The sequence below is a fragment of the Canis aureus genome, chromosome 1 (assembly GCF_053574225.1).
Source record: "Canis aureus isolate CA01 chromosome 1, VMU_Caureus_v.1.0, whole genome shotgun sequence".
In the NCBI taxonomy this organism is placed as follows: domain Eukaryota; kingdom Metazoa; phylum Chordata; class Mammalia; order Carnivora; family Canidae; genus Canis; species Canis aureus.
Genome location: NC_135611.1, coordinates 54,108,290 through 54,131,608, shown reverse-complemented (window position 1 = coordinate 54,131,608; position 23,319 = coordinate 54,108,290). Strand labels below are relative to the sequence as shown.

Below are 23,319 nucleotides of genomic sequence, written 5' to 3'. Positions count from 1 at the left end.
CAACTTGAAGAGATGAGTGTTCAGGCTTGTATCTTTGTTTCCACCTTAAATATTGCTTTTGTGGCCAGTAGAAAACTAATCTAATAACTTGTCTTTGCGCATTTTCCTTTCTTAGAGTCCCAGGATTATAATTTATTTCCAGGTGACCTGGCTTCATTGTCCTTCACTTTATTGCACTTCACAGATAATTCATTTGTTTTATACATTGAAGGTTTGTGGCAACCTCGTATCAAGCAACCTCGTATCTTTGTGTCTCTGTGCCACATTTTGGTAATTCTTGCAGTATTTCAAACTTTTTCATTATTATTATGTATGTTGCAGTGACCTGTGATGTTACTACTATAGTTGTCTTGGGGCACCATGAACTGTGCCCATATAAAATGGCAAACTTAATTGATAAATGTGTTTTCTGACTGCTTCACTGACTAGCCATTCCCTGTCTCTTTTCCTCTCTTTGAGCCTCCTTATTTCCTGAAACATAGCAATACTGAAATCAGGCCAGTTAATAACTCTAGTGGCCTCTTAGTGCTCATGTGAAAAAAAGAGCCTCATGTCTCTCACTTTAAATCAAAAGGTAGAAATGATCAAGCTTCCTGAGGGAGACATGTTGAGATCCAAGATGGGCCAAAAGCTAGGACTCTTGTACCAGTTAGCCAAGTTGTGAAATCAAAAGAAAAGTTCTTGAGTGAAATTAAAAGTGCTACTCCAGTAAACTTGCAAATGATAAGAAAGTAAAACAACCTTATTGCTGATGCAGAGAACGTTCTAGTAGTCTGGATAGATCAAATTATCCACAACACTCTCTTAGACTAGTGCCAGTCCAGAGCAAGGTCTTAGTTCTCTTCACTTCTATGAAGGTTGGGAGAGGTGGGGAAGCTGCAGAAGAAAAGTTTGAAGCTGGCAGAGGTGGGTTCCAGAGGTTTAAGGAAAGAAGCTGTCTCTGTAACATCAAAGTGTAAGATGAAGCATCATGTGCTGATGAAGAATTCTCCAGAAGACCTAGCTAGGATAATTAGCAACAGATTTTCAATGTAAATGAAACAGCCTTCTATTGGAAGAAGATGCCATCTTGGATTTTCATAACTGAAAGTCAGTGCCTGGCTTCAGAGCTTCAAAGGGAGGGCAGACTGTTGTTGGGGGTTAATGCTGCTGGTGATTTTACATTGAAATCTGTGCTCTGTTACTGTTCCAAAAATCATAGTGCTGTGGTACTGTTGAGTACGATGGTCAAGAAATAAATCCTGGGACATTTTACGGTGTAACTGAGCAAATTTATTTAAGTAACATGGGGACAGGCCCTGAGGGCAGATGGAGCTGCACTTGTGCTGTTTGGAGTTCGTGGTTCTCTGTGTCATGCTCCAGCAGGAGGGCATGTGCAGGGAGCATTAGATCACAAATGTCTTGTAGTTTCTACTCGTAGGACTCCTTTCACGAGATTTCTCTGGTGCTTGTCATTCATTTCAGTATTAACTATTGGTGAGATTTACAGGCAGTCATGGGACCCAGTAAGGATGTAGCAACCAGCACGTATTCGATCCTTCTCAGCCTTCTGGGCTAATGGTGAATGTTTTTCTGCTTTTTTCCTCCCTCATCAATAGGGCCCTTCATAATTGTGCTAAATCTACTTTGCCTGTGTTCTATAAAAGGAAAAACAACCTGAATGACACACATCTGTTTACAACATGGTTTACTGAATATTTTAAGCCCACTGTTGAGACCTATGGCTCAGGGAAAAAATACTTTTTATTTATTTTTTTTTTGAGATTTTATTTATTCATGAGAGAGACAGAGACATAGAGGGAGAAGCAGGCTCATTGTGGGGAGCCTAATGTCAGACTTGATCCTGGGATCACACCCTCAGCCAAAGGCACTCAACCACTGAGCCACCCAGGCATCCTGAGAAAAAAGATTTTTTAAAAAATATTACTGTTCATTGACAGTATACCTGGTCACTCAAGGGCTCTGATGGAGAAGTATAACGAAATTAATGTTGTTTTCATGCCTGCTAACATAACATCTGTTCTACAGCCCATGGATCAAGGAGTGATTTTGACTTTCAAGTCTTATTATTTTAGGAAAATACATCCCCTGAGACTATAGTTGCCATAGATAGTGATTCCTCTGATGGGTGTGGGCAAAGTAAATTGAAAACCTTATGTAAAGAATTCACCATTCTGAGGGCCATTAAGAATATTTGTGATTCACGAAAAGAGGCCAGAATACCAACATTAACAGGAGTTTAGAAGAAGTTGATTGTAACCATCTTGGATGACTTTGAGAGGTTCAAGACTTCAGTGGAGTCACTCCAGATGTGGTGGAAACAGCAAGAAAATGAGGATTAGAAGAGAAGCTCGAAGATGGGACTGAGCTGCCACCATCTCATGATCGGACTTTAGTGGATGAGGAACTGCTTCTTTAGATGAGCAGAGAATCTGGTTTCTGAAGATTGGATTTGTTCCTGGTGAAGATACTGCAAAGGTTATTGAAATGACAACAAAGGACTTAGAACATGGCATAAACTTAGTTGGCAAAGCACCAGCAGAGTTTGAGAGGATTGACTCAAATTTTGAAAGAAGTTCTTCTGTGGTAGGTTGCTATTAAACAGAACTGAATACTGCAGAAAAATCATCTGTGAAAGGGAGAATCAATAGATGTGGCAAACTTCATTGTTGTCTTATTTTTAAAAAATTGGAAAAAATAAAAATAAAAATAAAAAATTGGTACAACTGCCCTTGCCTTCAGCAACCACTCTGATCAGCCAGTAGCCATCAATGGCGAGGCAAGAAGATGATTCACTGAAAGCTCAGATAATGGTTCGCATTTTTTGGCAATGAAGCATTTTTTATTTAATTTTTTAAGAAAATATTTTTTAATTAAAGTACATACCTTGTGTTTTTAGACATAATGCTAACTGCACTCTCAACAGCCTACAGTATAGTCTAAATATGACAGTTATAAGCACTGGAAGTAAAAAAAAATTACTTGATTCATTTTATTGTGATATTTGTTTTGTTATGATGGTCTGGAACCAAACCCGCAATTTCTCCAACATAGGCCTGTAATTAAAATTGCAGAGACATCAGATTTTTCTCATATCTGTGATTTCATAATAATACTATTTTTTTTTTTTTTTTTGGTTGCTCACCTACAGGAGAATGCTACTGAACCAACTCACTGTGAAAACTGGTAAATAGAGGACAAATGAAGCATTTATTCTGTCTTATTTATATGAGTAAACAGTTGATGAAGCAAAGTTTCTCTTTGTAATATTTCAGCTAATAAATGAAGATGGCATTACAGAATTAGGAAACCACTATGATGAGCCCTAGTGAATTAGTAAGTGCTGGATCATAGATGCTGCTAATGTCACAAACAGAGAGACAGCAGATGGTATAAACCTTTTGACAGAAGAACACAGTACCACTTTAAAACTTGCTTACCCACCTCCAGATCCAACCTCAATTTGTTCAGGTCTCTAGATCTAATTTCAGTCTTGAGGAAATGCACAGGGCAGATAAACGTGGTAAGCACCACCACAGGGATATAGTCAGAAAAACACAGACTGTAGAAAAGCAGAGAACAAAAGATATGTTTTCTTCAATAACACAGTATAATGGGGAAAACAGAAGAGATAGAAGGGACTTATTGGATAAAAGAGACCTAGGAAAAATACCACACAACTTCAGCTGCAGCATATAGACCTTATCTGGGTCTGAGTTCATTTATCCTATAAAAAAACGTTGAATAATAGAAACATTTGGATGTTGATGGTGTTAAAACTAATGATTAATATCTCTGTGGATATAGTAATAACATTTGTGGTTAGAATAGTTCCTCTTGTTTAGAGATACACATTGACATGTATGAATGTATTGAAATGATGTATGAGATTGTTCCAAAATCAGCTAAGAAGGGAGTGGGTGGAGGTGGGGGGCACAAATGGAAAATATTGGTTATGAGTTGATTATTGTTGAAGCTGGGTGTAGAGGACACGAGAGTCCATTAGGTTTGTGTGGTTTTACAAGAAGTTTAAATTTATACACACACACACACACACACACACACACACACACAATCTCCATCGGAAAAAACTAAATATATGTGTTGTAGACAGCAGTACGCAAAAGGGCAGTGTGCCATTGTGTTATATTATCAGAAGATTGCAAGATTTCTGCTGAGATGGGACAAAGTAGCCTTATGTTCCCAGGTTTAAAAAAAAAAAAAGATGAAAAGTGAATGATTGATACTACCATTTTGTCGCTGATATTTTGCATTACCACAGATTGAAACACAAATGGAGTTAATCCTTTTCATTGCCACCCCATGGTCCAGTAATAAGTTATTGAAGTAGGAGGTATTGCTGTGGCTTTTATCTATTTCTTGAAAAGATTACTCAGCATCAAAATGAAGCTGTTCTTATCTGTTCCACAGGTTGTTGGCTCAGTTACTAGACACAGAATTAATTGTCTTGACAAAAATATTTATCAGTCTTTATTTTGCCCTTTGTTATAGGCCTTCAGGTTCAGTGCTGAATCTAACCATGACATATGCCACTCTGTTGTTTTTACTTTGGTTTTATTTAGATTGTAATCCTTCATGGCATTTTCAGTGGGCATTGTGAAAATAAGGAGTTTCATCCAACTGTCTGTAACTCCGTCTGCTCATTCAGCCTGTCAGTATCCTGTGTTTCCCTTCTGTCATCTGCGGCTTTGACCCAGCATCCCTGCACATGTGGGAAAATGAAATAAATGCTGCATGGATGAGAGAATGTAGCTTATTAGTAGAAATGAAGTATTTTTAAATACATTGTTTTAAATGTACAGGTTACCTTGGAATCTGTATGATTGTTGTATGGATTTTTGGTGCAGATTTTTAATCACTGGATGCTATTGCGTGCTAATGACAACTCTGAAGGAAACTGCTAAGTCCTTTTTTTTTTTTGGACATAAACAAAATGTATAGGCCATGGGAAGCTATGGAAGCATTAAATCAAAGTCAGACAAAAACAAAAGATGCCTGTTTCATCATCTATACATGCACCACTTTCCAAGAGTGTGGATGATTATTATTTCAGTATTCTAATTCTGGGTTGGCCCTGTATTGGCCTTACAGGCTCTTTGCAAAACCAGATGTAAATAGGAAGTAAAGGTAGATAACATGACAGAGAAAAAGCGAGAGAGATTGTTTTTTTTTTTTTTTTTTTTTTTTTTTTGAGAGATTGTTTTTGATGGCTAAGGATGTTGAGCACACATTAAATGAACATCACACATTAAATGCTAAAATAAAAATAGAAGTTTTAGGGGTGCCTGGCTGGTTCAATTGCTGTAGTGTGCAAGTCTTGATCTTGGGGTTGTGAGTTTGAGCCCCATATTGGGTGTAGAGATTACTTAAAAATTAAACCTTTTTAAAAAATGGAAATTTTGGAACATTTGGAGTTTTAGAGAAATGAAAAGTTACAAGCCTGTTATTTGAGCCTCTAGACAAATGCAAGTATATTGGCTTCATACAGGTAAAAAAAAAATGGCATTTTGGTACTATTATTAAATGTACCAGGCAAAAATGCTGTCTGTGGATTACCTTATTGAATTATTCTAATGACCTTGTATGATAGTGTTATTATTCCCATTCCCACTCAGATATCATTCCCATACATATAAGAAGCCAGATTTAGAGAGAGAAGGTGCTTTGCCCAGGTTCATCCTCAGGTCATTAGATGAGATGAAGAAACTTTTAATTACCTTTGCCTGTACTTTTAATTACCAGGTCAGAATGCCTCTTCCTATCCTTCTCTTGTTGAAGGAGATAATGATTTTCTTGAAATGTGGATAGTAATTTGGGAAGAAAATTAGATCTTCTGAGACATTTGAGATATAAAACTATGTGATAATACTCTTTAGAATTCTAAATAGAGTTTACAACCAAAATGGTGTATTTGGCATTTCATTCTCTTCTACATACTTGAATCCAAGATTTAATTAATTTTTTTAGTCTTGAAGTTTACTTAGACATCATAACTCATTTATGACTCAATTGATCTTTAAAATTTTAGTTTTGAGTAACTTATACAAAGTAAGTGTCAAGGAGTGGGGAATTATGCTCTGCCTTCCGGAGGGCAGAGTTTCTACGTACATTATTTGGAATTCTTCTGAGTGGGATATTTGTTCTTCTCTGTTTATTTATTAAGTCATTTATTTATATCAGTGTGGACTCCTGGATTATCTTCATCCATTCAGACTGCTATAACAAAATACCACAGGCTGGGTGGCTTATAAACAACAGAAATGTATTTCTCACGTTCCTGAGGCTGGGAAGTCTAAGGTCATATTGCACTTGCTTGGTTGGGTGAGGGCCTTGTTTTAGGTCACAGACATTCTGTATCCTCACATGGTAGAAGGGGTCTGGGGATCCCTGGAGCCTCCTTTATAAAACACTAATCCCATTGGTAAGGGTTCTGCCCTCATGATGTAAGCATTTCCCTGAGGCTCTATCTATTAATGCTATTTCCTTTGGGAATTAGGATTTTCACATGTGAATTTGGAGGAGCAGGGCACAAACATTTAGACCACAGCATGGATATTATTTTACTCTTTGAATTAAAATTGGATTATATTGTGTCACTCAAATGGTTCCATGTGTGAATCATTGAGAGCTCTTTCAATCAACTTTTGTATCCTTTTGGCATATGTCGTCATTTTGTGTAATTGTAATTAAACACGCTCACACACACACACACACACACACACTTAGCAGTTCCTTACTCTATGGAAATGTGATACTCCAAATCATCTTAAATATTTTGTGTACTTGTCCTAGACTCAGCCATTTCTCCAAGGAACTGTGGTACCTTTTATTGGAGAGTACTATTAGGAACCAAGATCTTGGTGCTCCATATACTTGTTGGTACTGGCATACTGTCGGCATGTTGTTGCTCGTAGGTCCTCTTGGCTAACATAACAAGGAAATGTATGTGTGTACTGACCTGAGTATATACATAGTGTATCTGCCGGTATTTCAATATGTAACCATCTGTATCAGTGTTATGTTAAATGTGAGTTCATACTGACATCAAACTCTAATCCGTTACCCTTATTGATTGTTCTAGACTCTTTTTGCTTATTTATAACATCATGCTCTGCCATTGAGAAGCCTCATTCCCACCATCTACTTATTTAATTGCTTGATTTCAGTATAAATGAATAGTGGCTTGAGAATTGTTAAGCTCTACCTGCCGTGAGATAACTTTATCAATAGAGTACAATGATTCCGTGGAATTTCTTACAGATTCCATTCATATCTAAAGTTGCTTAGGTCAGCACCTTAGCCCCCACCTCCTTCAGTGAGGTGGTGTTATACGTTGGTGATACATTTAGATTCTTCTGCCATAGCCTGCCTCCATTCTAGGATAGCCTGACTTTCTAAATGATCTCTTAAAATTTTACATCTATGGGTTTTACAAATTCATGGTGTCACTTACTCAACATTATAATATTTTATGGGATAGTTTCACAACCCTAAAGTATGACCTGTGCTTCATGCATTGTCTTTCTCCCCTGCCCTTTGAACACCTGGCAACCACTGATCTTTTCTCTCTATCGCTATAGTTTGCCTTTTCCAGAATGTTGTATAATTACAATTGCACAATATACAGCCTTTTCATAGTAGCTTTTTACACTTAGCAGTATGCATTTAAGCCTAATCCATGGTTTTTAATGGCTCTTTAGCTCATTTCTTTATTTTTTTAAAGAGTTTTATTCATTTATCAGAGAGAGAGATCCAAAGGGAGATGCTTAACCAACTGAGCCACCTGGGTGCCCCTCATTAGCTCATTTCTCTTTATTGCTAAATAATATTTAATTGTATGGGTATGCCACAACTTGTGTTTGATTGTTAGGTCATATGGTAAGATTATAGTTAGCTTTATTAGAAACTACCAGTCTTACAACGTGACTGCCATTTTGCATTCATATTAGCAGTAAATGTCAGTTCTTAGATTTTAGCCATTCTAGTAGGTATGTAGTGGAGTTTCAGTTTTGTTTTAACTTCAATTCAATAATGACAGATGAACATCTTTTCATATACTTATCATATTTGTATCTTTTTTGATGAAATGTCTGTTCAGATCTTTGACTCTTTTTTAATTGGATTGTAATCTTCTTGTTGAGTTTTAAGTGTTCTTTGTATATTTTAGATACAAGTCCTTTAAGCTGATACATAATATGACAAATAGGACTTGTATAAACGTACTAAGATGAAATGAGATGGCAAGGGGTATGATTCAATTATGACTTTGTATTTCTGGCCTGGGTCTCTGGGAAAAGGAGAGAGTAAAGCTGAGAGTTAAGATCACTTTGGGAAGAAGTGGGATGGAGATGACTCATTTAGTTTTGAGTCAAGATGGAAGAGTATCCAAGGACTGGAGATCAAAAATATATTACGATTCCTGATTCAGATTTTGTTGTCATCATAGATTAATGAAGAGAAAGCAGAGGTAAGGAGCAGATAGGAAGTTAAGATAAGAACAGTGTTATGTCACAAAAGTGATAAAGTTTTAAGGAGGAATGAAATGTCGATTATGAACCCGCTATGAAGGACTGAAGGACATGCTTGAAGGGAGTATGAAATTGGCATCATTTGTCTTTTTGAAGATCAAATCAGCTATTAGTTTACTTCAGCATCCTGTTCCTTTTGTATCTGAGGGATAATTTACCCTGTCAGGACAACTGTCTCTTACTTTATTCAGTCTTTTATTTTTAGCACCTTGTAGAATTTCTCAGATTTAATTTTACATCACTGGAGCTCTTGTCATGTGAACACAGACAGGGGTCTTATTCTTCTTTTATCTAATACAACTATGTAATTATATATTCACCTTTATTTATCTACTAGTTTAAATTGTGGAAATACTGAATTTGTTGAAAAAAAATTATTTGCCTTCTCAACTGTACCATTCTGTTGGAAGAATCGGAACAGTTGTGATTTTAGTCCCCAGCAGAATTAATTAACACGTGTTAATTCTGTGGCTTGTTTAGTGGTGGGAACATGCGGCCTATTCCCTAGAGTCATAAAGATACGCTTCCTTTTCTTCTCTCTGCCTCTGAAAGGACAATTTTCTACCTCCTTTTTTTTTTTTTTTTTACCTGACTATCCCCAAGGATGGTAATTTACTGAGTAATTCACACAGAGGCTGTAACAGTAAAAATAATTACCATCACAGAGTAATAATTATTGATAGTCTGTTTGTGATTTACAGTTGTTTAATGAATGGCCTACCAACATGAAGCGCCAATTTCAAAACATAATTTTGTATGTTCAACATGAAAATATGTAAAAGTACTTTGTTTGAAAATCCTATATATATTCAACACTTGTTATTAGACTGAAAAATTATTTCAGTGAAACTGACTACATACATGGAATACCAATGAGCAAATGTCAATTGCTCTGAGCTGATTAATGGTTGTATCATTGGATTCAGTGCCCCTGAGAGAAGATAGAATTTATGCTGTAAACAATGAAAGAGAAGAATCTATTCAGTAAACATCTTTTTACCACCTAAAATGCACCAATAAACAATGAAAGATAAGAATCTAGTCAGTAAACATCGTTTTACCACCTAAAATGCATCTTGTAGCACCTAAAATTCTCCTGTTTGCCCCTCTGACTTTGCAAATTAAAGCTCTGGTGACTGCAAATGGGAAGATCTGAGTACTTTGTAAGGCTTACCTGTACCACTTGGGAGCACAGCGTTGGCTCCAGGACAACCCTGGGATTTGCTGTTGGAAGACAGCTGTGTAATATGATGGACTATCTGTTTAGTTTAAAATTGCTAAAGTTTTAACCTTTGACATTTTTACTATTTTTCATAGTGGTAAAATATATATAACATAAAATTTGTCATTTTAACCATTTCAAATATATAATTCAGTGGCAGTAATTATCCTCACAGCATGGACTGTGACCATTATTACCTCTGTCCACTTCTCAAACTTGGCCTTCACCCAAAACAGAATTCTGTCCCTATTAAATAATGATTCCACATTCTGCCCCCCGTGATCGGCTCTATCTCTGTGAAGTTGCCTATTCTACATATTTCATATAAGTGAAATTGTTTAGCAGTCATCCTTCATCTCTGGCTTTGTTTCCTTATGGTGTTGTTTTAAGGGTTTCTCTATGTTGTAACATGTCTAAATTTAAGTCCTCTTCATGGACCAATACTGTTCCATCGTATGTGTGCACATTTGTACATTCTTCTTATGTCTTAAATCAATTTTAGCATCAGGTGTTGTTTTTCTGTATTTTTGATCCTTATGAAGGTGTCAACTAGGTTAATTTTATTCTTTTTAATTATTTTACAGGTTTGACAGATGAAAAAGTGAAGGCATATCTTTCTCTTCATCCCCAGGTGTTAGACGAGTTTGTATCTGAAAGTGTTAGTACAGAGACAGTAGAAAAATGGCTGAAGAGGAAAAACAACAAACCAGAAGGTAAGAGCTCATTCAGATTAAGTGCAGATTATTTTCTAGTTTACAGTGACAAGAAAACTGCTGGAAAATAACATATAAAGTAGACAAAATTAGCATTTTAATTCTGTAGACATTTTATTCTGTTTAAAAAGATAAAATAAGTTGGAATGAGGGGCAACAAATAAGATCCTTGATTTAAAAAAACTTACAAAGAACTCTTGAAAATTTATTTAGACATGACCATATTGAAAAATGCAGAAGTCAATATTAGACTTGACTTTAATGATTGATATTGATGATTACACAAATGTTCTTTATATTTCAAAAATTTATGTATAGTATTACATTTTGCAAAAAGAAGTCTTTAAACAATTTTTCTGTGTATACACAGAAAAGAACTCTTGACTTTGCATTTGATGTTGTGTTCACACTCATGAACTTAGGATGCTGTTATATTTATGAAAAAAGAAATGTGGGCTCAAAAGAGATGTGAAGTGAAATAAATTCCCCCCCAAGTTGATTATGTATTAATATATTGGATTTGAGTATTGAAGTAAAATTCATTTTAAATGAATCTACGTTGGCTAAATAGGGCATCTTATTTCTATGAAAACTCTTTTTATAGTAGAAATTTATGTTATGTGTGATTTTAACTATATGAAGAAATTTTATGTTAAAAACAATATCCTATTTTTCTGGGAATTTATTTAGTGTAATAAAATGCTATGAAGTTTAAAATGCTGTTAATTTAAAAATGATCACTATTAAAATGTTATGCTGTTAGAACTGTGGTACTACTATGATGTTTAGAGCTGATTTTCCTCCAGTTTTCAGAGTTTCTATAATTTTCTTACATAGTTTTTAAATTAAAGAGATAAACCTTTTGGCATCAAAAGATTAGATTTTAAAGTACATAAAGGGGTGCCTGGGTGGCTCAGTTGGTTAAACATCTGACTCTTGATCTCAGCTTAAGTCTTGATCTCAGGGTCATGTGTTTGAGCCCCATGTTGTGCTCCACGTACCCTCTTAAAATAAAAAAGTACACGTGCATGAGTGTGTGTGCATGTGTGTGTGGTGTGTGTATTGAGAAGGAGGGGTAAGGGATAGGGAGAGAGAAATATAAATATGCCAGAGAGATGTATTCTTTTCAAAACAACCATAACATTTAATATTAAGAACAAAATTTGACATGGCATATCTCAGCTATTATAAACCTCAAACATTTGAAAACTATTTGAGATGTCTGACATTTTCAAAAGTATGACTGAGCTGTGCTTAAGGCACACCATATAAAGATGCAAATTTAAACTTGGTATGTAATGATGGATAATAATGTAGCGCAAGAAGAAATGATATTTGTGAGATAGGAAATTGAGGATAGATCCTAGGAAATGAAAATCAGATTTTTTTAAGCAAATGAATAATGGGATGATTATTTACATTAGAAAATTATGTTTGCTTTTAAAATGGCCAGCTTTCATACTATAAGTGTTTTCTTAATGATGACCTCATGGTGTTAGAAAAGCTAGTTTTTCTTGATTCACTTAGTATTTTATTGAGTACCTACTTGTCTAGTGCTTAGAGGCACAATGCTGAAGAGATCGAGAACGCATGGCATATTTTAGTTAAACTGTGGCAAGGTTTGCAATGCATCAATATTGTGTGACCCCAGAGCAGTAGTAATTTCCAAGGAAATTCACATATATTTGACCCTTTACATCTGATTACGAGTGAAGATACTAGGTAGTCGTGTTCTTTTGGCAGATTTGAACCTGTGCTAAGGGAAGCTAAAGGATCGCCGGCGGTCCCGCACCTAGTTCTCATTAGTTCCCAGACTAACTCTGTGAGCGACTTGGCATAGATGGGGCAGGAGGTGGGGGGGTTGTAGCTATGTTTGTATCCCTTACCAACAACATGTCTGATGCATGCTGGAATGGTTCTGTAAACATTTTTGAATGAATGAATAACTGAAGGAGGTTTAGATTGTCAACCTCCAGGTGAACCTCTGTTTGTTACTAAACTTGGTTGTCATAGTGTGACTGATACCAGAGGCTCTTCTTATCTCCCCACTACTCATTTAAGAGCTTCTTGAGGGAATGGATTATGTAATGCACATTTTAAAATCCTTCAGGGTACCTTGTCTCTTCATTTATTCAGCAGACTCTGTGAAGCACTGCTGAGGTACTAGATGGTGACATTTTTTAGGCCCTTACAGTCAAACAAATGAAAAAGCTAGTAGTAAGTTTTTACTTCCTTCCCGTTAGTCCAATGGTAAGGTCGAGCATGGTCCAGGCTTGGAGTCTCTGAGCCAGAGTGGGCTGTGGAGGACCCCCATCACAGTGGATTGCTCTGGTTTGTGTTGACAGAGCAGGGGTTTGGGAAAGGTGAATTGCCACCTATCTTCAGACATTTAAATTTCCAAAGTCTTTACTGTTACTGTTTTTGGTTTCATTTTATTGCTTTTATACCATTTACATTTTAAATACATAAAATTATATCTGTGATTGTGAGGCAAATTGCCTCTGATCTTGAATTCCAAACAGTTGATTTTCAAGTGATGTTTGGAAGTTGGAGGTAACATTTATTTCTCTTATAACCTAATGTTCTCATTTAGAGAATGTATAAATATTCCCTGAAAGTATTGAGGCCTGTACACAATGATAGCCATACTTCCATTTGGGAAAAACCTCAGGAAGAAAAAAATTATCTAGGTCATGAATTGTTTTACTAAGTTGTAAGTTTTATATATTATGTTGATTTTTATGTAAGCTAGTTTTGACAGGCCCAGCTGGTACGCATCAAGCTCAGATTACTAAACTGTTTAACATCTATGCCAAGTATCAAGGTATAAACATAAAATTAATAAATAAACATTAGCAGATGATGAATCTTGTGATAACATTCTAAGATGGAATACAGTTTGATATCCATAATGCCATTTCAGTATTTCAGTTATGTTTAGAAAGAATCACGAATCACTTTGACTATCAGCAATGGCCCCTTTGGCTTCTAATGTAACAAACTTAGTTGACCATGTTGGTGATATGAGAAGAGGGGTGCATGAAGAAGTGAGAATATTGGAAGTCAGTAAGACTATATTTGGCATCTTCTGGTATTAGAACAATATTTAAAATAAACGGATTTTGTTTAAAATCCCCAAAATGTAACTGTGATACTCATTCTAAAGGGAAGCTGTTTGGTATTCAAGAGGGTGATTGATTGAACCCAAATCATTTAAGAGTAGCAATGTCATCTTTTATATCTAATGATTTATATTATTATTGTGTTTATATGTGTAAAATATTGAATAGCAGACCATATCACTATCAGTTTACCTATAAATGCCAAATAATTAGTAATGAAAATATTGGTGCTGTCACTGCTTTAAGTATTTTAAACACATACATGAATGGTTTCTTTTTTTACTCAAAATGTAGTTATTATTATGCATTTTTTATGTCTCTATGGTTATAGAGATGGGACAATTTTCATTCAATTAAAATTACTAAATATTTCATAGAATTAGTAAGATTTAAATCATGCCCCCTACACCTACTATATACATCCTGAAATGCAGATTAAATGGCATTTGTCTGCTTAGCATGTAACAGATGGTTTCTGTGCTTGAATTTATAATGTGGTGGGATTTTAAATAATGGGACATGAATTACTTTGCCAAACCATGCAGTGTTAGAAGGTTTTAGTAAGTAGGACACTAATAAATTATGTGTTAACTGTTGGTATATATCATGAATAAGGAAAAAACCCACATCATTGAAATGGTTTACTTGGAACTTCATCTTGGGCACTTTCTTTTCCTTGAAATTTCTTTGTCTCAAATATGGAAATTACATTTTCACATAGAAATTTCATATCTCTTTCTCTTTTTTTTTTGAATAGAAATAAAATGTATTGAATGCCTTATTCAAATTATAAATAAACATAAGTTCATAATTTAACTAGAAGGGGAATAAAGTTTATTTGCAAAGAGTTACTTTCTGTATTCCATTAATTCTGTTAATTGTTCATATTATTGCAAAGATGTATCTTTAATATATTCTTCCTTGAGAGTGTTTGGGCTCTGTAGCAATCTAATCAAGTTGATTGGGATTTTGATAATTTTAAAGATTAATTCAGATGATCACAAATATTGTTAGTGATTGTGAAACTAATTCAAATAATTTCAATAGCTTTGTTACAAGCTTGGTTTTCTGAAGCAGTTTTTGTAGTATCTATAAAGTTCCTATCAGTGGTAGTTATTATTTGTACATTTAACGTCATTGCTACATTTCCTAAGTAAAAATTTTTTTATCAGTGATTCTAATGAATGAAAATGTTATGAGCTAATGGATTTTGGAAAATGCTTTGTTTTCATCAGTGTTTCTTTTTATACAAGTTGTATTTTCTAATTGTACATGTAGTAGAAAAAGATGTTTAATTCAAATTATTGCATCTCTTTAATAGAATTCCTTTTAGCATTTAAAATTTTGTTTCACTTAACCCAGATTTTAAAACTGAAATGCAAGCCTATGAGAGATGAATGGTATAACCATTTCTGTTTTTTTATCTACTCCTTAAAAGTTTGTGTAGGTTTAACAGTGATCCAGATTATTTGATTAAAGATTGAATAATAATTTCTAGAAACATCTAGTGTATGGCCAACTTGTAGCTAAAAATATAACCAGATACTACTCATTTCTCTACCTAGTCATTTGCTATGCTGATTAACAAATATTCCCTGAGTCCCTACTTTGGGAAGATAATTGGAGAACAAGGAGTATAAACTTATTCCCTTGAAGGTCACTTTCTGATAGGAGAAGACAGATAAACAACCAAAGAATAAGAATAAGGTTATTTCAGGATTTGTTGCTGGTGTATTTGGAAACATCTACCATAACATCCAGCAAACAGGAATTTTTAATAGAATTAACTTTGCTTGAGATTTTAAGATTCATGTTGTTTTAGCCAGTTAGATAGAGTGTTATATGAAGCACAGGCGTCTGTCTACTTGCTGTGTTCTGGGCTCCTTGTTAGTCAGAGGAGCCATCTTGTGGTTACTGCCCTTGGGGGATTTATAATCTTCTGATGTAGAAAGAAGGTAAGAACCTGTGAGAGTATAGCAACCGAGGCTGAACAATCCAGTGTTGAGTGGTGCAGTGTAGGTTTTCAAGACAATGCTGGGAGAGCTGAGGCCATGAAAAGGTATGAATATTGAGAAAGCTTTTTACAGGAATTGGTTCTTCATGTAGGCCACTGATTCTCAAATTGTGACTCCAACATGGACATCACTTGGGCACTAGTTAGAAATGCTTTGGGGCTTTTCTCACTTAAGACCCCTGGAATTAGAAATTCCTGCAGTGGAGCCTACAGTTTGTGTTTTGATAAGCTCTCCCAAGTAATTCTTATGCAAACTCACGTTTGAGAACCACTGTTCTGGGTGGTGGGGGCCTGTAGAAGAGCAAATGCAGTGCTGATGTTGTCTGGGGGAGCAATAAAATCAAAAGCAGGGCTGCAGGGCTTCTTGTGATTTACTTCTGGGATAGCCTGGAACGGGAAGGTTTGACAATTTGATAGAAGCCGGGGTAATTGAAAGCAAGGGGCAAACGCAACAGGCCCATACAACAGTGGTTGGTTAAGATGAATATTTCGATCACCCCCCTCCCCACAACAAAAAACTTTTTTTAACTTTTCAGATTTTTTAAAGATTTTATTTATTCATGAGAAACACACAGAGAGAGAAAGGCAGAGACACAGGTAGAGGGAGAAGTAGGCTCCTGCAGGGAGCCCAACGTGGGACTTGATCCCAGGTCTCCAGGGTCATGCCCTGGGCTGAAGGTGGCGCTAAACTGCTGAGCCACCCGGGCCGCCTACTTTTCAGAATTTTTTGTTTGCTTTTATTATACTGGCAATTTTGATATATTGCAGAATAGTTTTACTATGGATTTCACATCTTGAAAAGATTTTTCTTATTTAAGAATGGGAGAAAGTAGTGTTAAAAATTTTGTCTTTCTACTCATTTTAACTGGTTATTCATGTTCTGCATTGACTGTAATAGGAAAAGTGGGTGAAAAAAACTAAATTTTGGAATCCCATCCAAAATAGGTGTTTTGATTGATAGCTTCATTAAAGTGTGGTGAGTTGCAGAACAGGATACATTACCATCTTTTACAAGATAATAATCATATGTAATTGTGTAGGCAAAGAGCTAGTAAAATATAAATCATTGTGGTTTTTGGATTAGGGGGAGTTATAGGTAAGTTTATATTTTTATATATGTTGCTTTTTAAATTAAAAAAATAGAGTAAACATTAAAAGAAACTTATGGAATTATTCTTGTATGGAGGGTTTTTCCCAGGTTTCAATAATTCTAATTTAGTTTAAAGTATTATCCTCTGCTTTTTTGGCTACTTTTCATTACAAGAGATAATATATTTTCACTATCCCTTACTGGCTTTTTTTTTTGCAGTTTGCTTCTCCCCTCAAAATATATTATCATTGGTCATTTAGATTGTTACATAGGAAGTTGGTGGTTGAAATGGGGTCCAGAAAAGTACACAGCTCAAATTCTGTCCCAGAATCATCATTTTAGGTTTAAAATCAATTCATTTTACTAAAATTTGCCAGGTATCTACTATGTGTTTAGCATTTGCTAAAAATTGGACATGTATTCAGTTGTAATAGAATTTACTGTTTCTAAAGGAGGCAAAAAATAGGAATTTTAGCACTTAACTCTCTTAGTGACTTTCAAATATACTATACAGCAATGTCAACTATAGTCATCATGTTGTTCATTATATCCTCAGTACTTATTTGTCTTATAGCTTGAAGTTTTTAACTTTTGACCAGCTTCACCCAGTCTCCCCACCCATGCTAAGGTTGAAAAATTTTCCTCTAAGATCAGGGACAAGACAAGGATGTCCACTCTCGCCACTCCTATTTGACATGATACTGGAAGTCCTAGCCTGTGCAGTCAGGCAAGAGAAAGAAATAAAAGGCATTGGAATGGGAAACAAAGAAGTAAAATGTCTCTGTTTGCAGATGACATGATTTTATATACAGAATCTAAAGACCTACACCAAAAACTTGTTAGGTATTATCAATGAGTTCAGTATAGCTGCAGGATACAAAATTAACAAACAAAAATCAGTACTGTTTCTACACACAAATTATCTGAAAAGGAAACAAAGCAGTTCCACTTACAGTAGTATCAAAAATAATACAATTAAGTATACATTACGAATATAATACTTAGGAATACATTAACTCAAGGAGGTAACTTGTCTCTAGTTTGAAAACTACAGGGCGTTGATGAAAGAAATTAAAGAAAGCACTAGTAAATGGAGACGTAGCCTCTATTCACAGGTTGGAAGAATTAATATTGTTAAAGTGTAAATACTACCAAATGCCATGTATAGATTCAGTGCAATTCCTATGAAGATTCCAATAGGATGTTTTCACAAAAGTAGAAAAAATGTCTTAAAATTTACATGGAACCACGAAAGACCGAGTAGCGAAAGCGATCCTGAGAAACAAGAACAAAGCAGGAAGAATCCATACTTTCTGATATCAGGATGTAATAATCAAAGCAGTATGATATTGCCATAAGAACAAATAGGCCAAAGGAACAGAATCAAGAGCCTAGAAGTAAATAAGCATATAAGGTCAACTGATAGTTGACAGGGGAGTCAGTTAGACTCTTCATTAGATGATGCTGAGAAAATTGGACATTCACATGTAAAACAATGAAATTCGACCTCTATCTTTTAACATGATTCACAAAAATTAACTTAAAATGGGTCAAAGATTTAAATGTAAGACCTAAAGCCATAAAACTTCTAAAAGAAAACGTAGGAAAAAGGCTCCCTGACATAGCTTTGGCAACAGTTTATTGGATGGGATACCTAAAGCACAGCAATGAAAGCAAACATAAATAAGTGGGATTACTTTAAGCTAAAAAAGCTCTTGCACATCAAAAGAAAAAAATTCTACAGTGAAAAAACAACCTATGGAACGGGAAAACCATCTATCTGATGAGGGATTAATATCCAAAATTCATGTAACCCAATAGCAAAAACAAAACAAAACAAAACAAAAATCAACACAAGAACATTAAAGAATAATCCAATTAAAAATGCACAAAGGACCTAAGCAGACATTTTTCCAAAGAATATATAGGAATGGCACAGGTACATGAAAAGGTACCCAACATCACCAGTTAGGGAAATGAAAGTCAAAAGATATAAAGGTATCAGCTCTCGCTTATTAGAATGGCTAGCATCAAAAAGATCAAGTGATAAAGATTCAACAAAATCTTTGGGATGCAACAAAAGCAATCTAAAGGAAGTTTATAGCAATACAGGCCTACTTTAAGAAGCAAGAAAAATCTCAAACACCTAACCTCATGCCTAAAGGAGCTAGAAAAAGAACAAACAAACCCCCAAACCTGGTAGAAGGAAGGAAATAATAAAGATTAGAGAAGAAATAGACGAAATAAAAGCAAAACAAAACAAAACAATAGAGCAGATCAATGAAACCAGGAGCTGGTTCTTTGAAAAGATCAATAATATTGATAAACCTTTATCCACTCCTCAAAGAAAAAAGAGGGCTCAAATAAAATCAGAAATGCAAGAAAGGTAACTGACACCACAGAAATACAAAGGATTATAGGAGGATATTATGAAAAATTCCATGCCAACAGATTGGACAACCTAGAAGAAATGGTTAAATTCCTAGAAACCTATAATCTTCCAAAATTGAATCAGGAAGAAACAGAAAATTTGAATAGACCAATTACCAGCAATGAAATTGAATCAGTAGTCAAAAAACTACCAATGAACAAAAGTTCAGGACCAAATAGTAAATTCTATCAAACATGTAAAAAAAAGTAATACCTATTCTTCTCAAACTATTCCAAAAAATGGAAGAGGAGCAAAATCTCCCAAAATCATCCTAGGAGGACTGCATTATCTTGATATCAAAACTAGAGAAAGACTGCCACAAAAAAAGAATTAAAGGCCAGTATTTCTGATGAACACAGATGCCAAAAACCTCAGCAAAATACTAGCAAACTGAATCCAACAATACATTAAAAATACCATTCACCACAATCAGTTGAGATTTATTCCCAGATGTATGGGTGGTTCAGTATTTGCAAATCAATCAATATTATAAATCACATCAATAAGTAAAAGGACAAAACCCATAAGAACATTTCAATAGATGCAGAAAAGCATTTGACAAAGCACATTATCCATTCAGGATAAAAACCCCCAACAAAGTAGGTTTAGAGGGAACATGCCTCAACATAAGCAAGGCCACATATAAAGAAACCCACAGCTTGACTTCATACTCAGTGGAGAGAAGCTGAGAGCTTTCCCTGTAATCAGGAACAAGACAAAGATGTTGACTCTCATCACTTTTATTCAGTGTAGTAGTGGACGTCCTAGCCATAGCAATGAGATAACAAAAAGAAATAAAAGGCATCCAAATTGGTAAGGAATAAGTAAAACTTTTATTATTTGCTAATGACATGAAAGACACCACCAAAAAACTACTGATAAAGGAATTCAGTAAAGTCACAGAATACAAAATCAATGTGCAGAAATCTGATGCATTTCTATATACTACTAATAATGAAGCAACAGAAAAAGAGATTAAGAAAACAATCCTATTTACAGTTGCATCAAAAATAATAGGACAGCTAGGAATAAACCTAACTAAAGAGATGAAAGACGTGTACTCTGAAAACTATGAAACATTGATGAAAGAAATTGAAGATGACACATGCAAAAAATGGAAAGACATCTTAACAGATAATGTTAAAAGCAAACTGTAGATTTAATGCAATGCCTACCAGAATACCATAGCATTTTCCACAGAACTAGAACAAAAATATCTTAAAATTTATATGGAACCGAGGCACCTGGGTGGCTCAGCAGTTAAGTATCTGCCTTTGGCTCAGGTTGTCATCCCAGGGTCCTAGGATCAAGTCCCACATCAGGCTCTCCCTAGGAGCCTGCTTCTCCCTCTGCCTGTGTCTCTGCCTCTCTCTCTGTGTGTCTCTCATGAATAAATAAATAAAATCTTAAAAAAACATTAAATGGACTCACAGAAACCCCCAAATTGACAAAATAATCTTGAAAAAGAAAAAATCAGAGGTATTACAATTCCAGACTTCAAGTTATGTTACAAAGCTATAGTAATCTAAACAGTATGGTAGTGTCATAAAAATAGACACATAAATCAATAGAACAGAATAGAGCCCAGAAATGAACCCACAACTATATGCTCAATCTTTGACAAGCAGGAAACAGTATCCAATGTGACAGTCTCTTCAGGAAACAGTGTTGGGAAAACTGGATCACTTTTTTTACACCATGCACAAAGAATAAACTCAAAAAGGATTAAAGACCTAAATGTGAGACCCTGAAACCATAAAAATCCTAGAAGAGAACGTAGGCAATAAGGTCTGACATTGGCTATAGCAACATTTTTCTAGATATGTCTCCTGAGGCAAGGGAAATGAAGGAAAAATAAACCATTGACACTACATCAAAATAAAATGCCTCTGCATAGTAAAGGAAATAACAAAACTGAAAGGCAACCAACTTCAGTGGGAGAAGATATTTGCAAATGGCATATCCAATAAAAGGTTAGCATTAAAATATATAAAAAATATGGAACTGAACATTTCCAAAACAAATCCAATTTAAAAATGGGCAGATGACAAGAGCATTTTTTTCCAAAGAAGACATACAGATGGCTGACAGACACTTAAAAAGATGCTCAAGGGATCCCTGGGTGGCGCAGCGGTTTGGCGCCTGCCTTTGGCCCAGGGCGCGATCCTGGAGACCTGGGATCAAATCCCACATCGGGCTCCCGGTGCATGGAGCCTGCTTCTCCCTCTGCCTGTGTCTCTACCTCTGTGTGTGTGTGTGTGTGTGTGTGTGTGTGTGTGTGTGACTATCATAAATAAATTAAAAAAAATTTAAAAAAAAAAGATGCTCAACATCACTGATCATCAGGGAAGTGAAAATCAAAACTACAATGAGGTATCCCCTCACACCTATCAGAATGGCTAAAATCAAAAACAAGAAACAAGTGTTGGTAAAGTTGTGGAGAAAGGGGAACCTGTGCATGCTGCTGGTGGGAATGCAAACTGGGGCAGCCACTGTGGAAAATAGTGTGGAGGGTCCTCAGGAAATTAAAAATAGAGCTACACTGTGATCCAGCCATCACATTGCTGAGAATATATCTGAGGGAGAGGACAATGTTATGTTAAAGAAATATCTGCACTTTTACCTTCACTTCAGCATTATTCACAACAGCCACGACCTGCCTACAACCTAAGTGTCTGCTAATGCATGACCGGATAAGGAAGATGTGGTAGGTGTGTGTGTACGGTAGAATATTGAGCCACAAAAAGGGAAGAAATCTTGCCACTTGTGGCAACATGGATGGCCTCTGAGAATGTTATGCTAAATGCAATAAGTCAGGCAGAACAAGGCAGATACTGTATAATCTCCATTTTATGTGGAATTTGAAAACAACAATAACAACAACCCAAAAAACCCCAAACCTCACAACTAAGAGATCAAATTTGTGGTTACCGGAGAGGTGAGGTTGATGCGAGAAGGAATTGGAGGAAGGTGGTCAGAAGGCACAGACTTCCAGTTGTAATATAAATATATGCTAGGGACATAATGTCCCACATCATGAATGTAGCTAACATTAAAGGAGGATACAGAGGAAAGTTGTTAAGACAGTAGATCCTAGAAGTTCTCATCACAAGAAAATATATACAATGTTTGTGTCTCCATGGATGATGGATGTCAACTTACTGTAGTAATCCTTTCCTGACATTGTCAAATTCTGCTGGACACCCTAAACTTACACAGCATGGTATCTCAATTATATTTTAATGAAATTGAAAAAAATTAGGAAAAAGGTGCTTTTAGGAAGGTTTTTTTTTATTTTTTTATTTTATTTATTTATTTTTTTAATGATAGTCACAGAGAGAGAGAGAGAGGCAGAGACACAGGCAGAGGGAGAAGCAGGCTCCATGCACCGGGAGCCCGATGTGGGATTCGATCCCGGGTCTCCAGGATCGCGCCCCGGGCCAAAGGCAGGGGCCAAACCGCTGCACCACCCAGGGATCCCGGAAGGTTGTTTTTTAATGGGTTAATGTAGCAAGAAGACCTTGTGTTGTTGGAGTCAGGAAAGGGTTCTGTGGGACAGTAGTATATGAGTAGAGTAGAGTGCGAGCATTGCACAGTGGGAGGAGCCCTGTGTAGCATCACAGAGGAAGTGGATGCAGGGGAGAGCAGAGACCAGTTGTGCAGGACCTTTGGGATTGTATGTAAGGGCTTTGGAGTTTTATCTTAGGAGCAGTGTGAATTTAGGTAAACTTTTGAAGGAGATTTGGTAAGAGATGTTTTCAATGGATTTTCACAGTCTATATTGTTGAGTATGAAAAACATCAATGCAGTAAAATTTCAATCTCTGGCCCAGAACTCATCCATGAACTTGTTTATGGCTTGTCATATTAGTATCAGTCACTTACTTACAGATATCTTAATGCATTTGCTCAACCTTTTGAAATTGAAGCAAAAAGTGTGTGTCACTATGTGAAACATAAACGAATAAAGTTTTGCTGGAAACTTTAGAGAACCCTTACAACTTTTACATATTCTACTGTTTTTGTTCATTTGTTGTCTTTTTTGTTTGTTTTTTTAAGTAGGCTCCCTGCCCAGATTAAGGAGAAGGGAAAGCCCTTATCTCCCTAATCTGTGCAAATCATGAACCATTATCAAGAATGACTCATAAAGCACAGAACTTTGAGCAGAGACCCAGCAAA

The 23,319-nt window shown here is 35.7% G+C and overlaps 1 protein-coding gene across 3 annotated transcripts in view; it reads left to right on the top strand.

Moving 5' to 3' along the window:
• The window catches only part of PDE10A (phosphodiesterase 10A), a 590,722-nt gene that overhangs the window by 400,307 nt on the left and 167,096 nt on the right, over positions 1 to 23,319 (top strand). For all 3 annotated transcript variants that reach the window (XM_077899644.1, XM_077899635.1, XM_077899625.1), the window contains one exon: positions 10,356 to 10,484. In XM_077899644.1, the coding sequence (XP_077755770.1) occupies positions 10,356 to 10,484 (129 nt within the window). The remainder of the gene's footprint in view (positions 1 to 10,355; positions 10,485 to 23,319) is intronic.